The following is a 23,104-nucleotide window of genomic DNA, read 5'->3' as shown; positions in this document are numbered from 1 at the left end:
GTCTTTATGTCATAACTGGTTCTTCATCACCAGTTAAACTCTAATGGTGTAATATCCATCAGTAGATATTGCTGCATTTGGATAACTTTATAGTGCATCCATACAATCAGAATTCACCCAGGAGAAAGGATGAGTACCTCCATATGGACCACTATGGAAGCAGGTCCAGGATGTCGTGTTGGGTGAAGAAACAAATCGTAGATTCCATTTGTGCTTAGATGAAAAGATGTGGTAATTTCTTTGCGTGCACGTGGGAGTGTCCTGAGAGGACAGCTCAGACTATCAAGAATTATCTCTATGCAAAGTGGGAATAGGGAGGCCTGGGTAGGGACGATCCCCTGGAGGAGCAAATGGCAACCCACTCCAGGATTCTTGCCTGGAGAATCCCATGGACAGAGGAGCCTGGTGGGCCCCAGTCCATGGGGTCGCAAAGAGTTGGACCCAACTTAGGGACTGAACAACAAAGAAGCTTTTACTTTTCACTTTGTAACTTTCTGTGTTATTTCTTTATTTTGAATTGACTTATTATTTTTGGCTGTGCTGGGTCTTCGTCACTGTGCATGGGCTTTCCCTAGTTGTGGTGAGTGGGGTTACTCTCTAGTTGAGATGCTCAGGCTTCAGTAGCTCATGCTCACAGTCTTAGCTGCCCCACGGCATGTGGGATCTTCCCGGATCAGGGATCCGACCTGTGTCCCCTGCATTGGCAGGCGGATTCTGAACCACTGGACCGCCGGGGAAGCCCCTTTCTGTACTATTTAGATTTTCCTGTGGTGTGCATGTATTTTTCGAAAGTAGGTGCCATGCATCAATGCTGACTTTTTTTTTCCTGTTTCCTTTTTAATTTGCAGGGCAGCAGCATCTACTCAAAGGGAAGCCTTTTATGCAGTACAAGGTGCCTACTTTATCTTTCCTCTTTTAGCAGCTTTCACTTCAGTTGCTCAGATGTAACTAGAAACTCAGTTATGCTGCCCTAAGTGGCCCGCACACCTGAAGCCTGTCCTTGCTCAGTCATCCTTGTTCTGTATACACCAAGTGGTTCCACTGTCTAAAGAAGCTTCCTGCTGGCTGAACAATGTTCTGAAATGGATTGTGAGTGATATACATGCTCAGGATTTCAGAAATTAATCTAGCTCTATTTAGCTGGTTAAAAACAACTTCATTAGAGCAAAGTTAATTATTATTTTCTTATTTTCATAATATAATGCATTGAGACACAGACTGTCTTTTATATAAGCAAACATTTTAAGAAAATTTTAGTACAACTGTGTATATATTTTCATATATTCTTATGCCACCAGCAGGGCATACTGCTGGTGTGGAACATTGGAAAAGACCCTAATGCTGGGAAAGATTGAAGGCAGGAGGAGAAGAGGGTGACAGAGGATGAGCTGTTTGTTGACAGCTTCAAATACATGTATACTATATAAGTATATTCAAAGATGTTTGGTAGGCAAAGAGTTGTGTATGAAGATGCCCATTTAATGGTTATTTATAATGAGGGGGAACTAAAAATTCTAATAATAGGGAACTCTTTGCATATGATTTAGTATATCTGTAGGATGGGATACTGACTCTGATGCTGGGAGGGATTGAGGGCAGAAGGAGAAGGGGACGATAGAGGATAAGATGGCTGGATGGCATCACTGACTCAATGGACGTGATTCTGAGTGAACTCCGGGAGTTGGTGATGGACAGGGAGGCCTGGCGTGCTGCGATTCATGGCGTCGCAAAGAGTCGGACACAACTGAGCGACTGAACTGAACTGAACTGAGGATGGGATATCATTCAAATAGGAAAAGTCATGCTTATCAGCCCAACTGTCCTTCAACCAGTGAATGGAGGAGCTAACCTTGGTACATCTGTACAGTGGAATCCTACTCAGCAGTAAGAAGTAGCCAGCTATGGATAAATGAAGCACTGTGAGCGAGTCTCAATTGCACTGTGCCAAGTGAAAAAAAGCCAGACCAAAAGGCTATGTACTATATAATTCTATTTACATGACATTCTGAAAATAAGCAAAATTATAGGAATGGAATACTTCTCAGCCTCAGCGTTAAGACTGGAGAGGGCACTAGCTAAAAAGGAGCCCTGTAGGGGCTCTAGTTGGGGTGACAGATTGTTCTGGATCTCGACTGTGGTGATGGGAACAGGAGTCTATGTGTTTGTCAGCTCTCCTTCCAGTTTTTTCAGAACTGCATGCAAAGGAGTCATTTCATTGTATGTAAATCATTTTCAAAGAACATTTCATGCCATATAAAAATGTCAATGATAAGTATAAGATGTAGAACATAAAACATGTGATCCACTCGTCAAATAAAATACAAATGTAACACATCAAAGTGTGTGTGTTACCTATACATACTTAAATGAATGAATCAGACCAATCAATCCTGAATATTCACTAGAAGGACCGATGCAGAAGCGGAAGCTCCCATACTTTGGCCATCCGATGTGAAGAGCTGACTCATTGGAAAAGACCCTGATGCTGGGAAAGATGGAAGGCAGGAGGAGAAGGGGGTGACAGAGGATGAGAGGGTTTGATGGCATCACTGACTCGACATGAATTTGAGCAAACTCCAGGTGATGGTGAAAGACAGGGAAGCCTGGCAGGCTGCAGTCCATGGTCACAAATAGTCAGGCACGACTTAGGAACTGAACAACAAAATCAATGAAAGGAAGCGTTAGTCGCTCAGTCATGTCTGACTCTTTGCAACTGCATGGATTATAGCCTAGCAGGCTCCTCTGTCTAGAATTCTCCAGGCAAGAACACTGGAGTGGGTTGCCATTTCCTCCTCCAAAGGATCTTCCCATCCCAGGGATCGAAAAGAAGCCCAAATGCAGAGTAGTAATCTCTGCAAAATGGTCTTTTCAGTGATTCCTATTCTTGACTTTTGACCTTTTGTGTTTTCCAAATTTTCTCTAATAAGTGCACATCCCTTTTCTAATCAGGAAGAGAAAACTAAACCTGCCTTCTGTGCATGGTCATTTAACGCAACACACAACATTTCCAGAAGATGAAAACAAAACCAGAAGTTGTCACGGCCACTTCTCTGTTCTTGCTCCTTATTTTTTCACAGAGATCGGGTGTGGGAGGTTCAGATGTGAGAACTGGCGTAATCTGGTGCCCCGGTGCCCACAAGTGGTAATGGGAGCTTTCACTTTCTGTCATTTCCTATAAACCTCCGGAGAGAAAAAGAATTGCCCATTGCAGGTCGAGCTGTTCCTCAAATGTGCCCACCTGAGAGCAGGGCTCTCTCTTCCTCCTGACTTCACTCCATTTTTTGTAAACCCTTGCCCAGAGTCTGATGGTCATTGTGTATAACATGTATTTACAGTCCAACCTCATGCGTCTCTAGAGAGCAGCTGAGATGCTGCCCTGGGCATGTCTCACTGGCAGTGATCACAGGTCTCCTAGTTAGCTCCCCGTGCTGCCTGTCTCTGCCTCCCCTGGTTGCTCCTCATCGCCCACCACTATCCCTCTTGTGGGGTTCACACGCTCATCCACCCCTCCGCATGGTGCTCACTGCAGGGTTCAGGAGAGGCCAGGTTCCTTGACCCTCAGTATCAGTCACCTTTATCACCATCATCATCACCGTCTTCGTAAGCTTCAATATCATCACCATCACCACGCCTAGTATTTCTTGAATTCCTACCCAAAACCAGTCATTGTCATCTACTTTAATAATTCACATAATTCTCATTACTCTCCTCATTACTATCTCATACTATCTCATCCTCATTACTGTCTAATCTTTGCAGAAAATCAAGGCTTGATAAGGTTAAATCAGTTTTTTCAAGGTCGCCCAGTTAGTCATGGAGGGGAAGTGTTACATCTAGGTGGACTGACTGTAGAGTTGGGGTTCCTTCCCATCTGCTGCACGAAATAAGTCCCCAGGAATGTTTAAAAAAACAAAAACTCGGATTCTGTTCTGGAAACCTCTGAACTCGCTCCCACATCCTCTTTCCACTTTCTCAGTCTTCTTAGATCTCCAGCCGTACACGCCACCTACCATTTATGGTTTTGCTTCTCCCTTACACTTTGACACGAGAAATAGTCTCTCTTGTCTCAAACTGGGCTCCCCTTTTTTCTACACTTGCATCTCTCCTCCTCACCTCAGCACACTTAAGGACACGTGTCAGGGTAACATGCTTTCTGTCACTCCTTCCCAGAGTGGACATTGTTGGACCCCTATTCAGTCCACCTGAGCCCTGCAGGTGGGAATTAGACTTAGAGCTCGAGTCCTTCCTGGTGTGCAGATGAGCGTGCAGTATTACCAGCGTCAAGGTGCTTTCTTGTTTTCCATAGCTGAGGCCCCATGGGTTTTGGAGAAGCCTGGTTTGGATGGTTGAATCTTGGGGTGTTTTCTCTTTTTATAGAAATGTTGAACGCATGTATCCTTTGTCATGAAATACCAGGTTATGGATGTCTTACTTTAGCTCCTGAGAATAATTTGACCAAAGTTTCATAGAAGAAAGAGACAAAAGGGAAGAAAGAAAGAAAAACCCTCTCTGTAGTGTTTCACACTTCTGTCCCAGTTCACTCACCATAACAACCCACATCCTGTGACAAGAAGTACAGCATTGTGAAGACAGCAAGCTTGCCAAAGCGACTTTTGTTCCTAGTTCAGCTTTGGAATTCATCCTTTGTCCTTTGTGTAGGTCCCAGAGTTTTGATACCTCCCTTCCCTACCCAATGAGCTCTGATAGGTTTCCAGATGGATCCGAACCTTACCAGTTATCTTATCATTGAGGATTATCACTTGAGTTACCACCTCTTCCCACCATGTCCAGCAACAGTAGGTTATACAAGTGTCCAAACAACATAAAGCTGGTCAACCCGGAGGAAAAGGAGGCAGACATTGTGATCCATGCAGTTACACAAGGACCCATGCTCAGAGAGGCCCACGCTTGGTCTAATTCCTCTGTCTTTATATTCTTAATTTTTGGACAAGGAGCTCAGCACTTTAATTTTTCACTGGGACCTGTGAATTATGTAGCTGGTCCTGAGTGAAAGTAGACTGTGGCCCGCCAGGATCCTCTGTCCTTGGGATTCTCCAGGCAAGAATACTGGAGTGGGTTGCCATTTCCTCCTCCAGTGGATCTTCCTGACCCACGGATCAAAGCTGCATCTCTTAAGACTCCTGCATTGGCAGATGGGTTCTTTACCACAGGTACCACACTGGATAACTTAAAAACAGCAGAAATTTATTTCTCATAGTGCTGGAGGCTGAGAAGCCCAATATCAAGGTGCCAGAAAAGTCACATTCTGGTGAGGGTCCTCATCCTGGGAGATAAGCCGGAGCATCCCTGCTGTGTCCTCATATGGAAGGAGGAGCTCGGGCTCTCTCTGGAGCCTCTTTTTTAGACACTAATCTCATGTATTGGGACTCCACCTTCAAGGCTTACATGTCCCCAAACCATCACTTCAGGCATTCGGATTTTAATGTTTTGGGAATGAGTCTGGGGGTGGAGGGACACAAAACATTTAGACCACAGCAGGCACTGATGCCCAAGTCAACTCAGAACACTTCACAGCTCATCAATCCTACATTTTACCCCTTCTCCTTAGAAGATTCAACCAAACTCCACCCACAAAGCGGTCTGAGTCTCCCTTTGTGCTCACAACGCTCTTCTGCTCCACCCCTATGTCTTTGCCAGTTATCTCCTGCCCACCATTTGGATCTCTGCTCAAGGCTCGCTTCCTCCCTGAAGCTTTCCCTGACCACCGTTCCCAGTCTAGGTCAAGTTCCAAGTTCTTTTCCTTATTTCAGTTTGTAATTATACATTTATCAATATCAATATTGATTAACGTCTGTATCTGCCCTCTCACAAGGCCAGGGAACAGTGCTATGCTTAGTTGCTGAGTCGTGTCTGGCTCTTTGCGACCCCATGGACTTTAGCTCACCAGCTTCCTCTGTCCATGGGGATTCTCTAGGCAAGAATATTAGAGTGGGTTGCCATGCCCTCCTCCAGGGAATCTTCTCAGCCCAGAAATAGAACCCAGGTCTCCCACATTGCAGGCGGATTCTTCACCAGCTGAGCTAACAGGGAAGCCAGCCAGGGACCAGAGGTGACATGAAAAATAATTAACCATAACTGTGTCATAGGCTTGACCAATCAGAGCAGACACCAGATGTTCTAATCAGGAAAACCACTAGCTTTAGCAACAGCAGCCGTGGAGGGATGGGGTTAACTCGGTTCATTGTATCTTCAGCCTCTGGCCCAGTGCTTGACACGTAAAAGGTGCTCAGTAGGATTTCCCTGGTGGTACAGTGGATTGCAGCCATGAAATTAAGAGACGCTTACTCCTTGGAAGGAAAGTTATGACCAACCTAGACAGCATATTAAAAAGCAGAGACATTACTTTGTCAACAAAGATCTGTCTAGTCAAGGCTATGGTTTTTCCAGTAGTCATGTATGGATGTGAAAGTTGGACTATAAAGAAAGCTGAGTGCTGAAGAATTGATGCTTTTGAACTGTGGTGTTGGAGAAGACTCTTGAGAGTCCCTTGGACTGCAAGGAGATCCAACCAGTCCATCCTAAAGGAAATCAGCCCTGAATATTCACTGGAAGGACTGATATTGAAGGTGAAACTCCAATACTTTGGCCACCTAATGTGAAGAGCTGACTCATTTGAAAAGACCCTGATGTTGGGAAAGATTGAAGATGGAGGAGAAGGGGCCGACAGAGGATGAGATTGTTGAATGGCATCCCTGACTCAATGGAAATAGGTTTGGGTTGGTGATGGACAGGGAGGCCTGGCATGCTGTGGTTCATGGGGTCTCAAAGAATTGGACATGACTGAGCGACTGAACTGATCTGAACTGAACAGTGGATAAGAACAGCCTGCCAATGCACGGACATGATGGGTTCAATCTGTGTTCAACTACTGAGCCCAAATACTGCAACTGCTGAAGCCCAGGAGCTTAGAGCCTGTGCTCCATGACCAAAGAAGCCACCACAATGAGAAGCCCGTGCGCTGCAGTGAAGAGTCGCCCCCATCCTGTGCAGCTAGAGAAAACCCTCGCAGCAATGAAGACCTAGAGCAACCAGGAAGAATGAGACAATACATTTTAAAAAGATGTTCAGTAGACATCGCCATGAGTAAATGATTGTTCTCTGTTGTTGATCCTAGATTTGCTCCACAGCTTTTTCAGACCTAATGTGTTGGACCCATTGTGACTTCCTAGCCTGCCCTGACTCAGGACATGGACACCAGTTAGCCTTGCCTCCTGAAGCTCCCGGTCATGCTTTCCAACTTCCAGGCCCAACAGACATTCGGGCAGCTGGAGGAAGAGTGAATGCCTTCCTTCAATCCAGGACGCTCTGGGGAGCATGGTGTGATGGGACACCAGCTCGACAGGGAATGGAGGGGGCTGGGAGCAAGGTCAAGCTCAGAATGGGTGAAGTGAGCAGAGTATGGCAAGAAAGATAGCAGAGAAACAAAATCCAAGAAGAACTGGAATGATGTAGAATGTTTATGGTGTGGCCACTGCTATGAATCGTAAGAGTGACGTCAGTGTCTTAGAGAGGCTGTGCCCAGCTGGGCTTCCCTCATGGCTCAGCTGGTAAAGAATCTGCCTGCAGTGCAGAAGACCTGGGTTCGATCCCCTGGAGGGAAGATCCCCTGGAGAAGGGAAAGGCTACCCACTCCAGTATTCTGGCCTGGAGAATTCCATGGACTGTATAGTCCGTGGGTTGCAAAGAGCTGGATATGACAGAGCGACTTCTTTCACTTTTACCCAGTGGGCACCGTCAGACCAAGGACTTGCCATGAGCCACACGTATCCTGATCTCTCACTCCTTACGTCTTGAATGGGTTGGTCTCTCTGTGCTGATATCCCTTCCTGCTCTGCCATCTCTTTGTCAGATTTTAAGCCCCTTAGGCCTCGGGGCTTCCCAGATGATTCGGTGGTAAAGAATCTGCCTGCCAATGAAGGAGACAGGGGTTCCATCCCTGGGTCAGGTAGATCCTCTGGAGTAGGGAATGGCAACCTACTCTGGTATTCTTGCCTGGAAAGTCCCATGGAAGGAGGAGCCTGGTGGGCTATGGTCCATGGGGTCGCAAAGAGTCAGACACAACTGAGTGACTGAGCGTGCGGGCGTACACCCTAAGCATCACTTTGTAGGGGAGCAAAACTTTCCTCCCTGAAATGTCTCTTTGGCATGTGGATTATTTTGAGCTGAAAAGAATCAAGACTCAAAAGAGTTGGGAAGAAACCTTGAAATTCCTCCTAACTGCCTAAAAGAATTTAGATGGAGGGGGTTCCCTAGAATAGAGCTATCACCAGAGATATCTGCAAAGATCTGGGCTCGGTGGGGGTGGAGGAACTCGACAGGGCTTAGAGATCAGAGCCTACTCTGTGACTCACTGTCTCTGTGTGACCCATTGTCTCTGCGTAACCCAGCAAATATGTGTTTACCAGACATTTGCTTGGCTATTCATGTGAATTGCATTTTTACCCTTTGTGGTTCCCAACCACTACCCTCCACATCCTCTTTCATCTTTGGCTGAAGATGTTATTTAAAGTGAAGACTTCAATTATTTTGGTGAGTGCCTTAGTTTATCTGGATCTCTCCCATGTATACTAAAGAAAGTGAAATCGCTTAGTCGTGTCCAACTCTTTGCGACCCCATGGACTATAACCTGTCAGGCTCCTCTGACCATGGGATTCTCCAGGCAAGGATACTGAAGTGGGTTGCCATTTCCATCTCCAGGGGATCTTCCTGACCCAGGGAGCGAACCTGGGTCTCCTGCATTGCAGGCAGACACTTTACCATCTGAGCCACCAAGGATATATACTAAACTTCTGTTTGATTGTCTCCCGTTACTCCATCTCACATCGATTCAGTTCTTAGTCTGACCAGAAGCGTCTAGAAGGGTAGAGGAAAATCTCTTCCTACCGACAACCTTCTGAATCCTCTGGTTCCTCTGCCACCAGGGCCTTGGTAGTTCTTTGCTGCCCCAGGCCCTGTGAATTTTCCTGACATGATCCATCTGCCCTGTTTTGTCATTGCTAGGACTGTGGTTTTTTCTGAAGACATGCATAATTTCCTCCCTGGCTCAGCCTCGGCTGGGTAAAGTGGATACTTCACGTGCGGCTTCATTGAGAAAGTAGACTTCAGAGAAGAAAACACAGGATGGGTGATTCTTTGATTTGCTTTTAATGTAAATTTTGTTGGAGGAAATCAGGGATGGTACAAGGGAAGATTAAAAGCGTCGCGTATCACTTTTCTTTCTTTTTTTTAAAAAAAACCTTTTTATTTGGCATCAGAGTATAAGCCGATTCCCTGGTGGCTCAGGGGTAAAGAATCTGCCTGCAACTCAGGAGATGCGAGTTTGATCCCTGAGTTGGGAAGATCCCCTGGAGGAGGAAATGGCAACCCACCCAAGTATTCTTGGAAACTCATGGACAGCCTGGGAAAACTCATGGACAGAAGAGCCTGGCAGACTACAACCCATGGGGTCGCAAAGAGTCAGAGACGACTGAAGCGACTGTGTCTGCACGCAAAGCCGATGAACGATCTTGTGATAGTTTCAGGTGGACAGCGAAGGGACTCAGCCCTACATACACGTGTCCATTGTCCCTCCCATCCAGGCGGCCGCGTGACACTCAGCAGCGTCCCCTGTGCTGCACGGCCGGCTCTGGCTGGCTATCCATTTTAAATAGAGAGATATCACAGGACATCCCTCATATGCGGAATCTAAAAAGAACACAATAGGAAGGAAATTATTACAAAACAAAAACAGATTCACACAGAGATTAAATTTATGCTTGGGGGCAGAGGGATGGGGAGAAAGGATAGTTAGGGAGTTGGGGTTTGACATGTACACACTGCTGTATTTGAAATGCATATTTATGCTCTACTTCAGTGAAACGTGAAATGTGTGATCTACTCTAGTGTGGGTGAGGGGAGCAGCAGGGAGCATGACAAGAGGCCTAAGAACTTGGGGTTCCTAGAAAGGAAAAGAAAGATCCCTCCTGACTTGCAATTCAGCTTGTCTCAGGGCCAGCCGGCTCCTCAGGCTAATCCCATGGAAACCCGGCCAAGGGCATCTATTAGGCCGGGCTTGGAGAACACAGCGTCCACTGCCTTTGGGTTGCCTGGGTAACCAGTGGATTTGCACAGTCTCTCATAGCACGCTGGTCTGTGACTTCATTAGATGTCATTTTGAGCTCCGTGGAAAAGAAAGGGATTTATTTATTTATTTATTTTTTTAATAACATTACTTTTTTCTGAATACAAAAATAAGGACAATGGTTCCCTTGAAAAACTTTGAACGATACAGAAAGATTAATGTAAAAGGCAATATGGGTCTTCTGTCATACTATGTGCAACATAACAGATTTTTCTCTACGTATATTCAAACACATTTGTTGTCTTAGTGGCTAAGTAGCATCTGACTCTTTGTGACCTCATGGACTGCAGCCTGCCAGGCTCTTCTGTCCTTCATTGTCTCCCAGAGTTTGCTCAAATTCATGTCCATGGAGTTGGTGATGCCATCCAAACATCCTGTCCTCTGTCATTCCCTTCTCGTCCTGCCCTCAATCTTTCCCAGCATCAGAGTCTTTTCCAATGAGTTGGCTCTTTGCAACAGATGGCCAAAATATTGGAGCTTCAGCTTCAGCAACAGTCTTTCCAATGAGTGTTCAGGGTTAATTTCCTTTAGGATTGACTGGTTTGGTCTCTTTGCTGTCCAAGGGACACATGCTCCTGGTTTTGAACACAGGAGGCTTTATTTGACAATTGAGAGCAGATTCATTTGACTGCAGATTCTAGGCTTTTGACATGTTAAAATGCTGATTTCAAACAATTGCTGATCCACTTCCCCCCAGCCTAACTTCTACAGAGGTGGTAGAGAAAGCATCCTAAGAGAGGATCCCGATTTCATGATCCCCTAATTAAGATATCGCAGGAAACTGGGACTCAGAGGATGGTCATGTTCCAGATCTCAGGTGAGTCCTTGGGGCAGGGTGCCAAATGTGGGTCCTTGGCTTCATGCACAAAATAATTCCAGAATGAGTTGAAGTAAAGTTAGAGCAGATTTAAAGCAGATTTATTCAGGGAGAAACACATTCCATAGACAGTGTGGGTCATCTTAGAAGGCGAGAGGCTCTGAAATATGGCATGGTCTGTACCCCACCAGGCTCCTCTGTCGGTGAAATTTTCCATGAAGAATGCTGGAGTGAGTAGCCATTCCCTTCTCCAGGGGATCTTACTGACCCAGGAATTGAACCCAGGTGTTCTGCATTGTAGGCAGATTCTGAATTGTCTTAACCACCAGGAAAGTCCCAGTTTTTATGGGCAGGATAATTTCCTTGGAAGGAGAGCTATAACGAACCTAGACAGCATATTAAAAAGCAGAGGCATCATTTTGCCAACAAAGGTCTGTACAAGTCAGAGCTGTGGTTTTTCCAGTAGTCGTGTATGGATGTGAGAGTTGGGCCATAAAGAAGGTTGAGCCCTGAAGAACTGATGCTTTCAAATTGTGGTGCTGGAGAAGACTCCTCAGAGAACCTTGGACTGCAAGGAGATCAAACTTGCAAGGAAATTAACCCTGAATATGCATTGGAAGGACTGATGCTGAAGTTCCAATACTTTGGCCAATTGACATAAAGAACTAACAAATTGGAAAAGACCCTGATGCTGGGAAAGACTGAGGGCAGGAGGAGAAGGGGCGACAGAGGATGAGATGGTTGAATGGCATCACCAACTCAATGAACATGAGTTTGAGCAAACCCCGGGAGATAGTGTGATAGTGAAGGACAGGGAAGCCTGGCATGCTGCAGTCCATGGAGTCACAAAGAGTCGGACATGATTGAGTGACTGAACAACCACAATCCACACAGAACACTTCTGGCACTCCTGGTTGTCAAATATGTGGATTTTTTCCCCACCCCAAGCAATTCTCTGACACCACTGCATGTCCTACAATTCAACTCAATTCAGAAGCTACCTACCTGGAAACGTCAGATTCCACAGGTTACGGGCTCCGCCTCACAAGACTGCCCTCCACTAAGGCCTCTTCAGCTGCCTGTCCATGGCCCAGGTTTGTTTCTGAGCCAAAGTTGGGTCTGCTCACCCACAGGCAGTAAAGCCAATCTACTGACACCAAGTTGTGGTGAAGGAAAGTGCAGCATTTGTTGTAATATGCCAGACAAAGAGTCCAGGACAGGTAGGGCTCAAAAAGCCAGAACTCCCCACGGGTTTCAGCAAAGCAATCTTACAGGCCAGGTGAGGGGTGGGGAGGGGGGAGGGTCACAGAGTATGCGGCCAGCTCGCGCACAGTTCTCTGGTCGGTTGACGGTGACATAACAGGTCACTGTCATAATGATAATTCACATTACCAGTCTTCAGACTCCAGGAGGCCCGGGGGCTGTGGGCTCAGGGTCATCAAGTAATTAACATCTTCCTTTTGTGGGGGTTTTAGGATCTGAAAAAACAGCTCAGAAAATGTGCATCAGATTCTGTCACCATGTACTTCATTTCAGTCACTCAGTCGTGTCCGACTCTTTGTGACTCCATGGACTACAGCATGCCAGGCCTCCCTATCCATCACCAACTCCCGGAGTTTACCCAAACCCATGTCCATTGAGTCAGTGATGCCATCCAGCCATCTCATCTTCTGTCATCCCCTTCTCCTGCCCTCAATCTTTCTCAGCATTAGGATCTTTTCAAATGAGTCAGCTCTTCATATCAGGTGGAGTTTCGGCTTCACCATCAGTCCTTCCAATGAACACCCAGGACTGATTTCTTTTAGGATGGACTGGTTGGATCTCCTTGTAGTCCAAGGGACGCTCAAGAGTCTTCTCCAACACCACAGTTCAAAAGCATCAATTCTTCGGCGCTCAGCTTTCTTTATAGTCCAACTCTCACATCCATACATGACCACAGGAAAAACCATAACCTTGACTAGACAGACCTTTGTTGACAAAGTAATGTCTCTGCTTTTTAATATGCTGTCTAGGTTGGTCATAACTTTCCTTCCAAGGAGTAAGCATCTTTTAATTTCATGGCTGCAATCACCATCTGCAGTGATTTTGGAGCCCAGAAAAATAAAGTCAGCCACTGTTTCCCCATCTATTTACCATGAAATGATGGGACTGGATGCCAGGATCTTAGTTTTCTGAACGTTGAGCTTTAAGCCAACTTTTTCACTCTCCTCTTTCACTTTCATCAAGAGGCTTTTGAGTTCCTCTTCACTTTCTGCCATAAGGGTGGTGTCATCTGCATATCTGAGGTTATTGATATTTCTCCCGGCAATCTTGATTCTAGCTTGTGTGGTGGGGGTTTTAGCATCTGAAAAAACAGCTCAGAAAATGTGCATCAGATACCGTCACCATGTACTTCAGAGAAGAACGAAAGCAGAGCGTATGGGAAGGGGAGTCTGTCCCGGGAAGGCCCATAAGGTCCTGCTGAGGTTGTCACCTGTGCTTCTGTTCTTGTTCAGTCGCTCAACCATTCCGACTCTGTGACCCCATGGACTTAAGAAGCATGGACTGTGCTTCTGCCTGACCGGCTGTAGACCAGAGCTTCCCATGACCTTCTCTTTGGAAAGCCAATTCTGGCCTCTGTACCCTGACACTGAATTAAACCTTGGGGATGGTTTTAGGTGAAGTAGAAAAGAATGGCTTCATTGCTTTGACAGGCAAAGGGGCCACAGTGTGCTAATGCCCTCAAAACCGTATGTCCGAAGTTGGAGACTTGGAGAAGTTTTGTAGTCATTATCCAAAGAGGGCATGATCATCTCATGGACATTCTTCTGATGGGTTGGTGGTGAGGTAAGTAGGAGTCCAGATCATCGGCCTTCATGTTCCAACTGGTCTGGGGTCTACATGCTTGTGGGCAGCATCTATGGTTAATCATTCACTTCTCCTACCTGGAGGGAGTTTCAGTGTCTGCAAAACAGCTCACAGATATTGACTATTGTGTGTACTGATGGGGAAGCAGGACCGTGCCCTGTTGTTTCTCTTGACTGTCTGCTTTTCCTGGTCGCACATCCCCTCCCTTCCCTAATGAATAACTGCTTGAATCCGCCCAGTGGAACTCAGGGAAGGTCACAGAGGCTGAATGAAGCCTATTTCCCGTAATCAAAGAAATGGGGGTCCCAGGAAGGCTGTGTGCCCAGGAGCCCCACAAGGCCTAAGCCCCACAAGGCTTGGTATCATTTGTGATTGGTTTGCCAAAGTGGGTCACATAAATCAGGAAACCTGTCCACAGGTTATCATTTAATAAAAAGGCTGTGACTCAGGAGGGCACCCCTGGTGGCTCGGTGGTAAAGAATCCGCCTGCCAATGCAGGCAATGAAGGTGATGCAGGTTCAATCCCTGGGTCAGGAAGATCCCCTGGAGAAGGAAACAGCAGCCTGCTCCAGTACTCTTGCCAGGGAAGTCCCATGGACAGAGGAACCTAGTGGGCTACAGTCCATGGCATCACAGAGTTGGACACGACTTAGCGACTAAATTACAACAATAAAACTCAGGAACAGCCAGATGGAAAAGCTTCAGAGACAAGGGACAGGGAAAGGGCATAGAGCTTCCAAGCTCTTTGCAAGCCCCGCTTCTCCCACACCTCCATGGGTTCAACAACCTGGAAGCTCTCCTTTGAGGTTTTCGTGGAGCCTTCCTTACCTAGGAAGGCACGATTACCTAGGAAGGCATGACTGATTAAATCGTTGACCATTAGTGATTGAACTTAAACTCCAGCAGCCCCCCTGCCCCCCAGGTCAAGGGGGTGAAATTGAAAGTTCCATCCCTCTAGTCCTGTGGTTAGTTCCCCTGGCAAGCAGCTCCCACTCTTACCTAGGGTCTTTCCAAAAATTCAACTATTAACATAACAAAAACCACCTTCACTGTCCTCCTCACTTAAGAAATTCTGAGGGTTTCAGGAGTGCTGTTGCGGGATCAGGGATGCAGACCAAATATGTATTTCTCATCAGAAATCACAGTATGATGGAAGCCAAGTGGGGTCGCTGCCCAACACCATGGCTAAGAGCAGATTCTGTGAGGTGTGAATGAAGAATTGCCATCAATAAACAAAGGATGTTGCAGCCATCAAACCATCACATTACAGCCATCCTGTCTGAGGAAACTCATAGAAACAGGATGTTTGGCATCAGCCCCCGCAGCCACTCCCCCCAGCCCTCACCCCAGTGTTGTACTCCAAGGAGACTCAAGGTGAGAGTCACAGGGTGCTGGCCCCAGATAGCTGAGGTGCCTATCGAAGGAATGGTTTCACTGAGCCCAGACTCTTGCATCTTCCTATACATAGAAAATTGCTAATTTCCTTAACTTGAGGTCACTGGACTTTTTAATTAATAGTAAACTTTTGATGTTCTGACTACTTGTTTTTGTTGCAGAAACTCCTATATATCCTGGCTCCTCCCTCACCTCTTTGGAGCAGTCTCTCAGAGCTATCTGAGATCATGTGTCCCAGGCTGAAGACCTCAGTTTTGTTTGCCAAATAAAACATAATTCTCAACTTTTAGGTTGTGCTTTTTTTTTTTTTTTTTTTCAGTCAACATCAGTTCAGTTTAGTCGCTCAGTCATGTCTGACTCTTTGCGACCCCATGAACTGCAGCACACCAGGCCTCCCGTCCATCACCAACTTCCGGAGTTTACTCAAACTCATGTCCATCGAGTCGGTGATGCCATCCAGCCATCTCATCCTCTGTTGTCCCCTTCTCCTCCTGCCCTCAATCTTTCCCAGCATCAGGGTCTTTTCAAATGAGTCAGCTCTTCGTATCAGGTGGCCAAAGTATTGGAGTTTCAGCTTCAGCATCAGTCCTTCCAAAGAATATTCAGGACTGATTTCCTTTAGGATGGACTGGTTGGATCTCCTTGCAGTCCAAGGGACTCTCAAGAGTCTTCTCCAACACCACAGTTCAAAAGCATCAATTCTTCGGCGCTCAGCTTTCTTTAGTGTCCAACTCTCACATCCATACATGACTACTGGAAAAACCATAGCCTTGACTAGGCAAACCTTTGTTGGCAAAGTAATGTCTCTGCTTTTTAATATGCTATCTAGGTTGGTCATAAGTTTCCTTCCAAGGAGCAAGCATCTTTTAATTTCATGGCTGCAGTCACCATCAGTCAGCATAAGTCTAGCTAATTCTGCCATTATCACTTGCTCGCTGTGTGGCCCTAGGCAGATCATGTATATCTCTGAGTTGCATCACCTTGTTGTAGAGGTTATAAGTACTCAGAATGAAATGAATCCATGTGCATAAAGAACCCAAGACAGTGCCAGGCATGCAGTAGGTGAGCACTGTGGAAGTGTCAGTTGCTAGTGCTGTTATTGAGACTGGAGGCAAGAGGGCAGGGCACAACTTTTAGAATGGCACAGTCATTGTGGATACGACATAAACTGGCCGGAACAAATGATGTCCAAGATGGCAGAAGATTCAGCTTCCATAGACCTTGAGCCTCCTTATACATTCATTGTGATGCCTCAACTTGCTAAATGACACACCCACAGGCACCATGACAGTTTCAAGGCCAATGATAACAGGCCAAAACGTGAGCTGTGATCCAGTTCCTGGAAATCCCTGCCCCTTCCCCAAATAGTTGGGATAATCTTCCCATGTAATAGCTTATGGAATGGCCCAGCCCATAAAAACTAACTACCCCATGTTTTGGGACTTTTTGCCTTCTGAGATAGTCCACACTCTGTCTATGGAGTGTGTATTTCCCTAAATAAACTTGCTTTCCCACGTAACTCTGGGGGCAGAGCCACCCCCTTGCCTGCCCACTTATATCCCTGACAAGCATCCTATATTAATACCTCTACTTCTTGCCTGTCACTTTGCCTCTTGCTAAATTCCTTCTGTACTGAGACGTTAAGAACCTGAGCTTCAGTAAGTCCTGACACCAAGTAAGTGATTTTAATTAAAAGACAAGAGAGTTCAAGTCCCAGCCCAAGTGTTCAAGTGCCAATCTGAGTTTTGGCTGGTTTCAAGTCCCAGTCTGAGGTGTGCGCTTTTGTTATTACTACTAGAGATGTTAGATAATTCTTTAAACACTACCTACCAAGACAGTACTTTCTAGAGCAGTGCAGGAATTACTGTGCAGCAGGCACTGTGCCAAGCATTTTCAGAGATGCCCCGTTTAGTCTTCACCTGCCCCATGAGATCAGTTCTTTACATCCTGTTTTGCAGAGGCGAAACTGTAGAAGCAGAGAGCTTTCATTACAGGGTTAAGACCTCTGAGAGTTCCTCCTGCTCTGGGCAGAGAGGGTGGCTGTCAGTCTTAGCAGAAGTGTGATGCACCAGCTCTCCTTCTTTATGAACTGACATATCCAGTGCCAGCATCCCACTTGGCACTTAGTACATGCTTAGTCCATAAACGCTGAGTGAGTGAATGAGGATTGGCACTAAACCACAAATGAAATGCTCGTGAACGGCCCCAGAGCACAAGACTGGGCAGGCATGTGGAGGAACTGAGTATTTGTCTTTCCTGTTCTGCCCTGGGTCTCCATGATAACCACCCCCAAAACTGGTCGTTTTCTCTCTAGTATGACATACTTGATACCAAGCGACTTTTGGAACCTGAAGAGGACTAGTAAAAACTATGATGGTGAAGATTGTTAGCCACAGACAATAAAACAGGCAGTTACTCTACCAGCAAAATGGGTTTTTGGGGGGGGGTGGCGGTGGAGAGCCCCCCAAAGAATTACAATTTGGGACCTGCAACTACAGTAACCCTATGGAAGTCCAGTGAAACAAAGGAGAGGAAACTCTCTGCTGGAGGAGAAGGGGAAGCTGGGAGGGACTGTTATAAACAAAAAGTCCATTGGAAGAAACTAGGACTTCTGAAAGTCCCATGGACGGAGGGGCCTGGTGGGCTGCAGTCCATGGGGTCGCTAAGAGTCGGACACGACTGAGCAACTTCACTTTCACTTTTCACTTTCCTGCATTGGAGGAGGAAATGGCAACCCACTCCAGTTTTCTTGTCTGGAGGATCCCAGGGACGGGGGAGCCTGGTGGGCTGCCGTCTATGGGGTCGCACAGAGTTGGACACGACTGAAGCGACTTAGCAGCAGCAGCAGCAGCAGGACTTCAGAGTATGGTGGCTTTTCATTGGCCGGGTTGTTGCCAGGCAAAAAGGAAAAAGTTTTCTTTCTTCGGCTGGTGGTAGTCAAGTAGTGTCATTTGCTGTGGAAGATGCAAACCACATTTCTTCCTGTTGGGATCGGTATGGACTGAGTGGTACTGCCATGAGAATGCCCCGCTTCAACCCTCCTGACTCCATTTTAGTGAGGTTCCCGTTTATTAATTTTCACAAGATACTGACAGCTTACGCGTGCATGCTAAGTCACTTCAGTCACGTCCGACTCTCTGCAGCCTTATGGACTGCAGCCTGCCAGGCTCCTCTGTCCATGGGATTCTCCAGACAAGAATACTGGAGTGGGTTGATGTGTCCTCCTCCAGGGTATCTTCCAGACCCAGGGATCAAACCCAAGTCTCCCGGGTCTCCTGCATTGGCAGGCGGGTTCTTTACCACTAGCGCCGCCTGGGAAGCCCTCAGTAAGTGCAGAGGCACAGATGCCTTTGACTTCCACAGAAAGGAGGCCAAAATCTCCAGGGGCCCTGGCTGAGTTCAGTCTGTGTCAATGTCCCTCAAAAACTTCAGAAGCAACAGGACAAAATAGAAGCCCAATTTGAAAAGGAATTTCCGAACTTTGAGAAAAAATGGAATGTCTGTGAGCCCTTCCTCACTAACATACTCAGTCTATATGGTGCATGTATCATTATTAATGTAACGGAGGGATGTGCCCAGAGGTGAAGAAATGCGATGTAAAACAAGGAGGACCTGAATTCTGAGGCGTGTGATGATGCTGGTAAATGAAAAAGGAGGAAAAAGAATGGGAAAAAATTCCTAAAAACATCTCTGAATATAGGTTGATTCTTCCCTGGTGGTCCAGTGGGTAAGACTCTGCCTGCCAATGCAGAGGCCACAGGTTCAATCCCTGGTCCAGGAAGATCTCACATGCCATGGAGCAACTAAACCCTTGGGCCACAACTACTGAGCCTGCTCTCTAGAGCCTACGAGCTGCAGCTACTGAAGCGCCCCAGAGCCTGTGAGCCTCAGACAGGCCACTTGCAGGGCAACGAGAAGCCTGTGCAACACAAAGTGGTCTCTGCTCGATGCAACTAGAGAGTCTGCATGCAGCAATGAAGACCCAGTGCAACATAAACACATAATTTTTTAAAACCCGAATATATTGGAAGGCAAAAAGACTGATTAAAAACCATGGTGACCCTCTTTGGATGATCTTCAAAGATGTGAAGTGGGAGTGACTACATCTTGGCCAGCTGATTGGTTGCCTGTCTGAAATTCTCCTTGAACACAAACTTCACAGACTAAACCAAGTTCCTCCCCAATTCGTGGTTCTTTATTCCAGCCCCAGAAAACCAATTCAACAGTGAGTATTCAAAAGTAAGTTATAGAAGCCGATGTGCTGAATGGAAAACGAGCTTTCTGGACTCCTTGCTCCATGAGATAATGACAATTGAGGTTTACAACGGTGCCAAGGGGATATGATGAATCAGAGTGTCACCTAGACGAGAATTCAGGGCCCCACTCCACATGGGACAGTCCAAAGCAGAGGTGAGCCAGCCCTGAATGCTATTCTTCCTTTTTTTGAAGTCTTTCCAAAATTCCTCCGTGACCCAAAGTGGAACTTGTGAAAATGAAACTTCACTGAAGACCTTATCATTGCTTGAACTTACTTAATAGGCTTTTGAAACACAGAGTTCAGCTTTACACTTATACAAGGAGACTTGTGCCACCAAAGGAAAGGTCAAACTCAGACACTGAACAGGCAAGCAGGACTTAACTATTGTGGAGACTGGGAACCTGTCTTTTTAAGACCTGGCCAGGATTCTGAACATCCACTTAGTAACCAGTGAAGCGGGCAGCAGGATCAGCACGATGCTAATTTCAACACAACTATTCCTTACTTACAGCCTTGTGTTTCCATGCCTTTTTGGTAGAGTCTATCTCAAAATATGTTCCAATAAAGAGAAAGGTGTATGTATTCAATCACCTTATTTGGAATTTCAAGCAGGTCATTTTTTTCCCCCAAAAGATATGGATTGAAGCATGTTCTGAAAAGCATATTGATTTGTTGTTGTGTTATTTGGGTCCTTTAGAATTCCACATTGTCATGTGGCTATTAAAAGGTAGCTGTCAAAATTACCCAGACGCCTCACTGAAATGACTTATTTATTTGAGAAAAGTACATGTTGATAAGTCAGTCTGAGTGTATGTGTTTCTGCTCTGTGTAGAAATAGAAAGGGTTTGATTTGACTTCTACCAACTGCACCTGCATGATTTTATGGTAGAAATGTGACGTGATAACTCTAAGATGGTATTTTGTAAAGCTTTACTATTTGGGAATAGCTGGTTCACAGTTAAAAGCTCTTGGAAGAACACATTACGCTTGTTTGGATTGGATTTTGGGTGACACTGTGACCTGCACAGAATTATAATCAGAATGAAGTTCTTGTTTACCACTGCTGCTGTTAATAGAACTTTGGAAGGATGGCAGGAGGCAGGGAGGAAGAAAGACTCTCTTGACCCTGATAATTACTGGGAATTGCTCTCTTTCTTTCTACATATGTGGTGGAGACACAGGGTGTTTTGGGATTGCAGAGTCAGGACCTAGCCCAGTGTAGCATCAGGAAAGAAAGGCTTCCTGGAGGAGGAGACCTGTAAGTTGAGATGGGAAGTTCAGTTCAGTTCAGTTCAGTCGCTCAGTCGTGTCCGACTCTTTGCGACCCCATGAATTGCAGCATGCCAGGCCTCCCTGCCCATCACCAACTCTCGGAGTTCACTCAGACTCACATCCATCGAGTCAGTGATGCCATCCAGCCATCTCATCCTCTGTCGTCCCCTTCTCCTCCTGCCCCCAATCCCTCCCAGCATGAGAGTCTTTTCCAATAAGTCAACCGTTCGCATGAGGTGGTCAACGTACGGGAGTTTCAGCTTTAGCATCATTCCCTCCAAAGAAATCTCAGGGCTGATCTCCTTCAGAATGGACTGGTTGGATCTCCTTGCAGTCCAAGGGACTCTCAAGAGTCTTCTCCAACACCACAGTTCAAAAGCATCAATTCTTCGGCGCTCAGCTTTCTTCACAGTCCAACTCTCACATCCATACATGACCACTGGAAAAACCATAGCCTTGACTAGATGGACCTTTGTTAGCAAAGTAATGTCTCTGCTTTTGAATATGCTATCTAGGTTGGTCATAACTTTTCTTCCAAGGAGTAAGCATCTTCTAATTTCATGGCTGCAGTCACCATCTGCAGTGATTTTGGAGCTCAAAAAAATAAAGTCTGACACTATTTCCACTGTTTCCCCATCTATTTCCCATGCCCCACGTCCAAGGTAAGAGAAACCCAAGTAAGATGGTAGGTGTTGCAAGAGGGCATCAGAGGGCAGATACACTGAAACCATACTCACAGAAAACTAGTCAATCTAATCACACTAGGACCACAGCCTTGTCTAACTCAATGAAACTAAGCCATGCCCGTGGGGCCACCCAAGATGGGCAGGTCATGGTGGAGAGGTCTGACAGAATGTGGTCCACTGGAGAAGGGAATGGCAAACCACTTCAGTATTCTTGCCTTGAGAACCCCATAAACAGTTCGCAAAGGCAAAATGATAGGATACTGAAAGAGGAACTCCCCAGGTCGGTAGGTGCCCAATATACTACTGGAGATCAGTGGAGAAATAACTCCAGAAAGAATGAAGGGATGGAGCCAAAGCAAAAACAATACCCAGGTATGGATGTGACTGGTGATAGAAGCAAGGTCCAATACTGTAAAAAGCAATATTGCATAGGAACCTGGAATGTCTGATTCATGAATCAAGGCAAATTGGAAGTGGTCAAACAAGAGATGGCAAGAGTGAACGTTGACATTCTAGGAATCAGTGAACTAAAATGGACTGGAATGGGTGAATTTAACTCAGATGACCATTATATCTACTACTGCTGGCAGGAATCCCTCAGAAGAAATGGAGTAGCCATCATGGTCAACAAAAGAGTCCAAAATGCAGTACTTGGATGCAATCTAAAAAATGACAGAATGATCTCTGTTCGTTTCCAAGGCAAACCATTCAATATCACAGTAATCCAAGCCTATGCCCCAACCAGTAATGCTGAAGAAGATGAAGTTGAACGGTTCTGTGAAGACCTACAAGACCTTTTAGAACTAACACCCAAGAAAGATGTCCTTTTAATTATAGGGGACTGGAATGCAAAAGTAGGAAGTCAAGAAGCACCTGGGGTAACAGGCAAATTTGGCCTTGGAATATGGAATGAAGCAGGGCAAAGACTAATAGAGTTTTGCCAAGAAAATGCACTGGTCATAGCAAACCCCCTCTTCCAACAACACAAGAGAAGACTCTACACATGGACATCACCAGATGGTCAACACCGAAATCAGATTGATTATATTCTTTGCAGCCAAAGATGGAGAAGCTCTATACAGTCAGCAAAAACAAGACCGGGAGCTGACTGTGGCTCAGATCATGAACTCCTCATTGCCAAATTCAGACTGAAATTGAAGAAAGTAGGGAAAACCACTAGACCATTCAGGTATGACCTAAATCAAATCCCTTATGATTATACAGTGGAAGTGAGAAATAGATTTAAGGGACTAGATCTGATAGAGTGAGATGGGAAATATAAGGGCTATTTAGCCAGATGAGAGCTGGGAGCACAAAGAGGTGGGTTGGAAGTATTTCCAGGCATGAAAACTAATATATACAAGTGTTTATGTCCTCACCTTATTGAGTCTGTCATAAATGTTTGCACTTAATTTAACAAATTTATACTACTCAGCCAATTTGTTGTTTAGCACACACTAAGTCATGTCTGGGCTGGAAGAAGCACAATCTGGAATCAAAATTGCCAGGAGAAATATCAATAACCTCAGATATGCAGATGACACCATTCTTATGGCAGAAAGTGAAGAGGAACTAAAAAGCCTCTTGATGAAAGTGAAAGAGGAGAGTGAAAAAATTGGCTTAAAGCTCAACATTCAGAAAACAAATATCATGGCATCTGGTCCCATCACTTCATGGCAAATAGGTGG

The 23,104-nt window shown here is 45.8% G+C and overlaps 1 protein-coding gene across 1 annotated transcript in view; it reads left to right on the top strand.

Annotated features, from left to right (window-relative positions):
• BST1 (bone marrow stromal cell antigen 1) overlaps nt 1-1,291 on the top strand; it is a 30,527-nt gene extending 29,236 nt beyond the window's left edge. Inside the window, exon 9 of the mRNA XM_006054950.4 lies at nt 849-1,291. Within this exon, the coding sequence (XP_006055012.4) occupies nt 849-948 (100 nt within the window). The 3' untranslated portion in view covers nt 949-1,291. The remainder of the gene's footprint in view (nt 1-848) is intronic.
• Nucleotides 1,292-23,104: the final 21,813 nt, after the last annotated feature.

This window comes from Bubalus bubalis, chromosome 7 (assembly GCF_019923935.1).
Source record: "Bubalus bubalis isolate 160015118507 breed Murrah chromosome 7, NDDB_SH_1, whole genome shotgun sequence".
Taxonomy (NCBI): Eukaryota; Metazoa; Chordata; class Mammalia; order Artiodactyla; family Bovidae; genus Bubalus; species Bubalus bubalis.
Note: the sequence above shows the minus strand (reverse complement) of the source record. Positions and strands in the feature narration are given on the sequence as shown.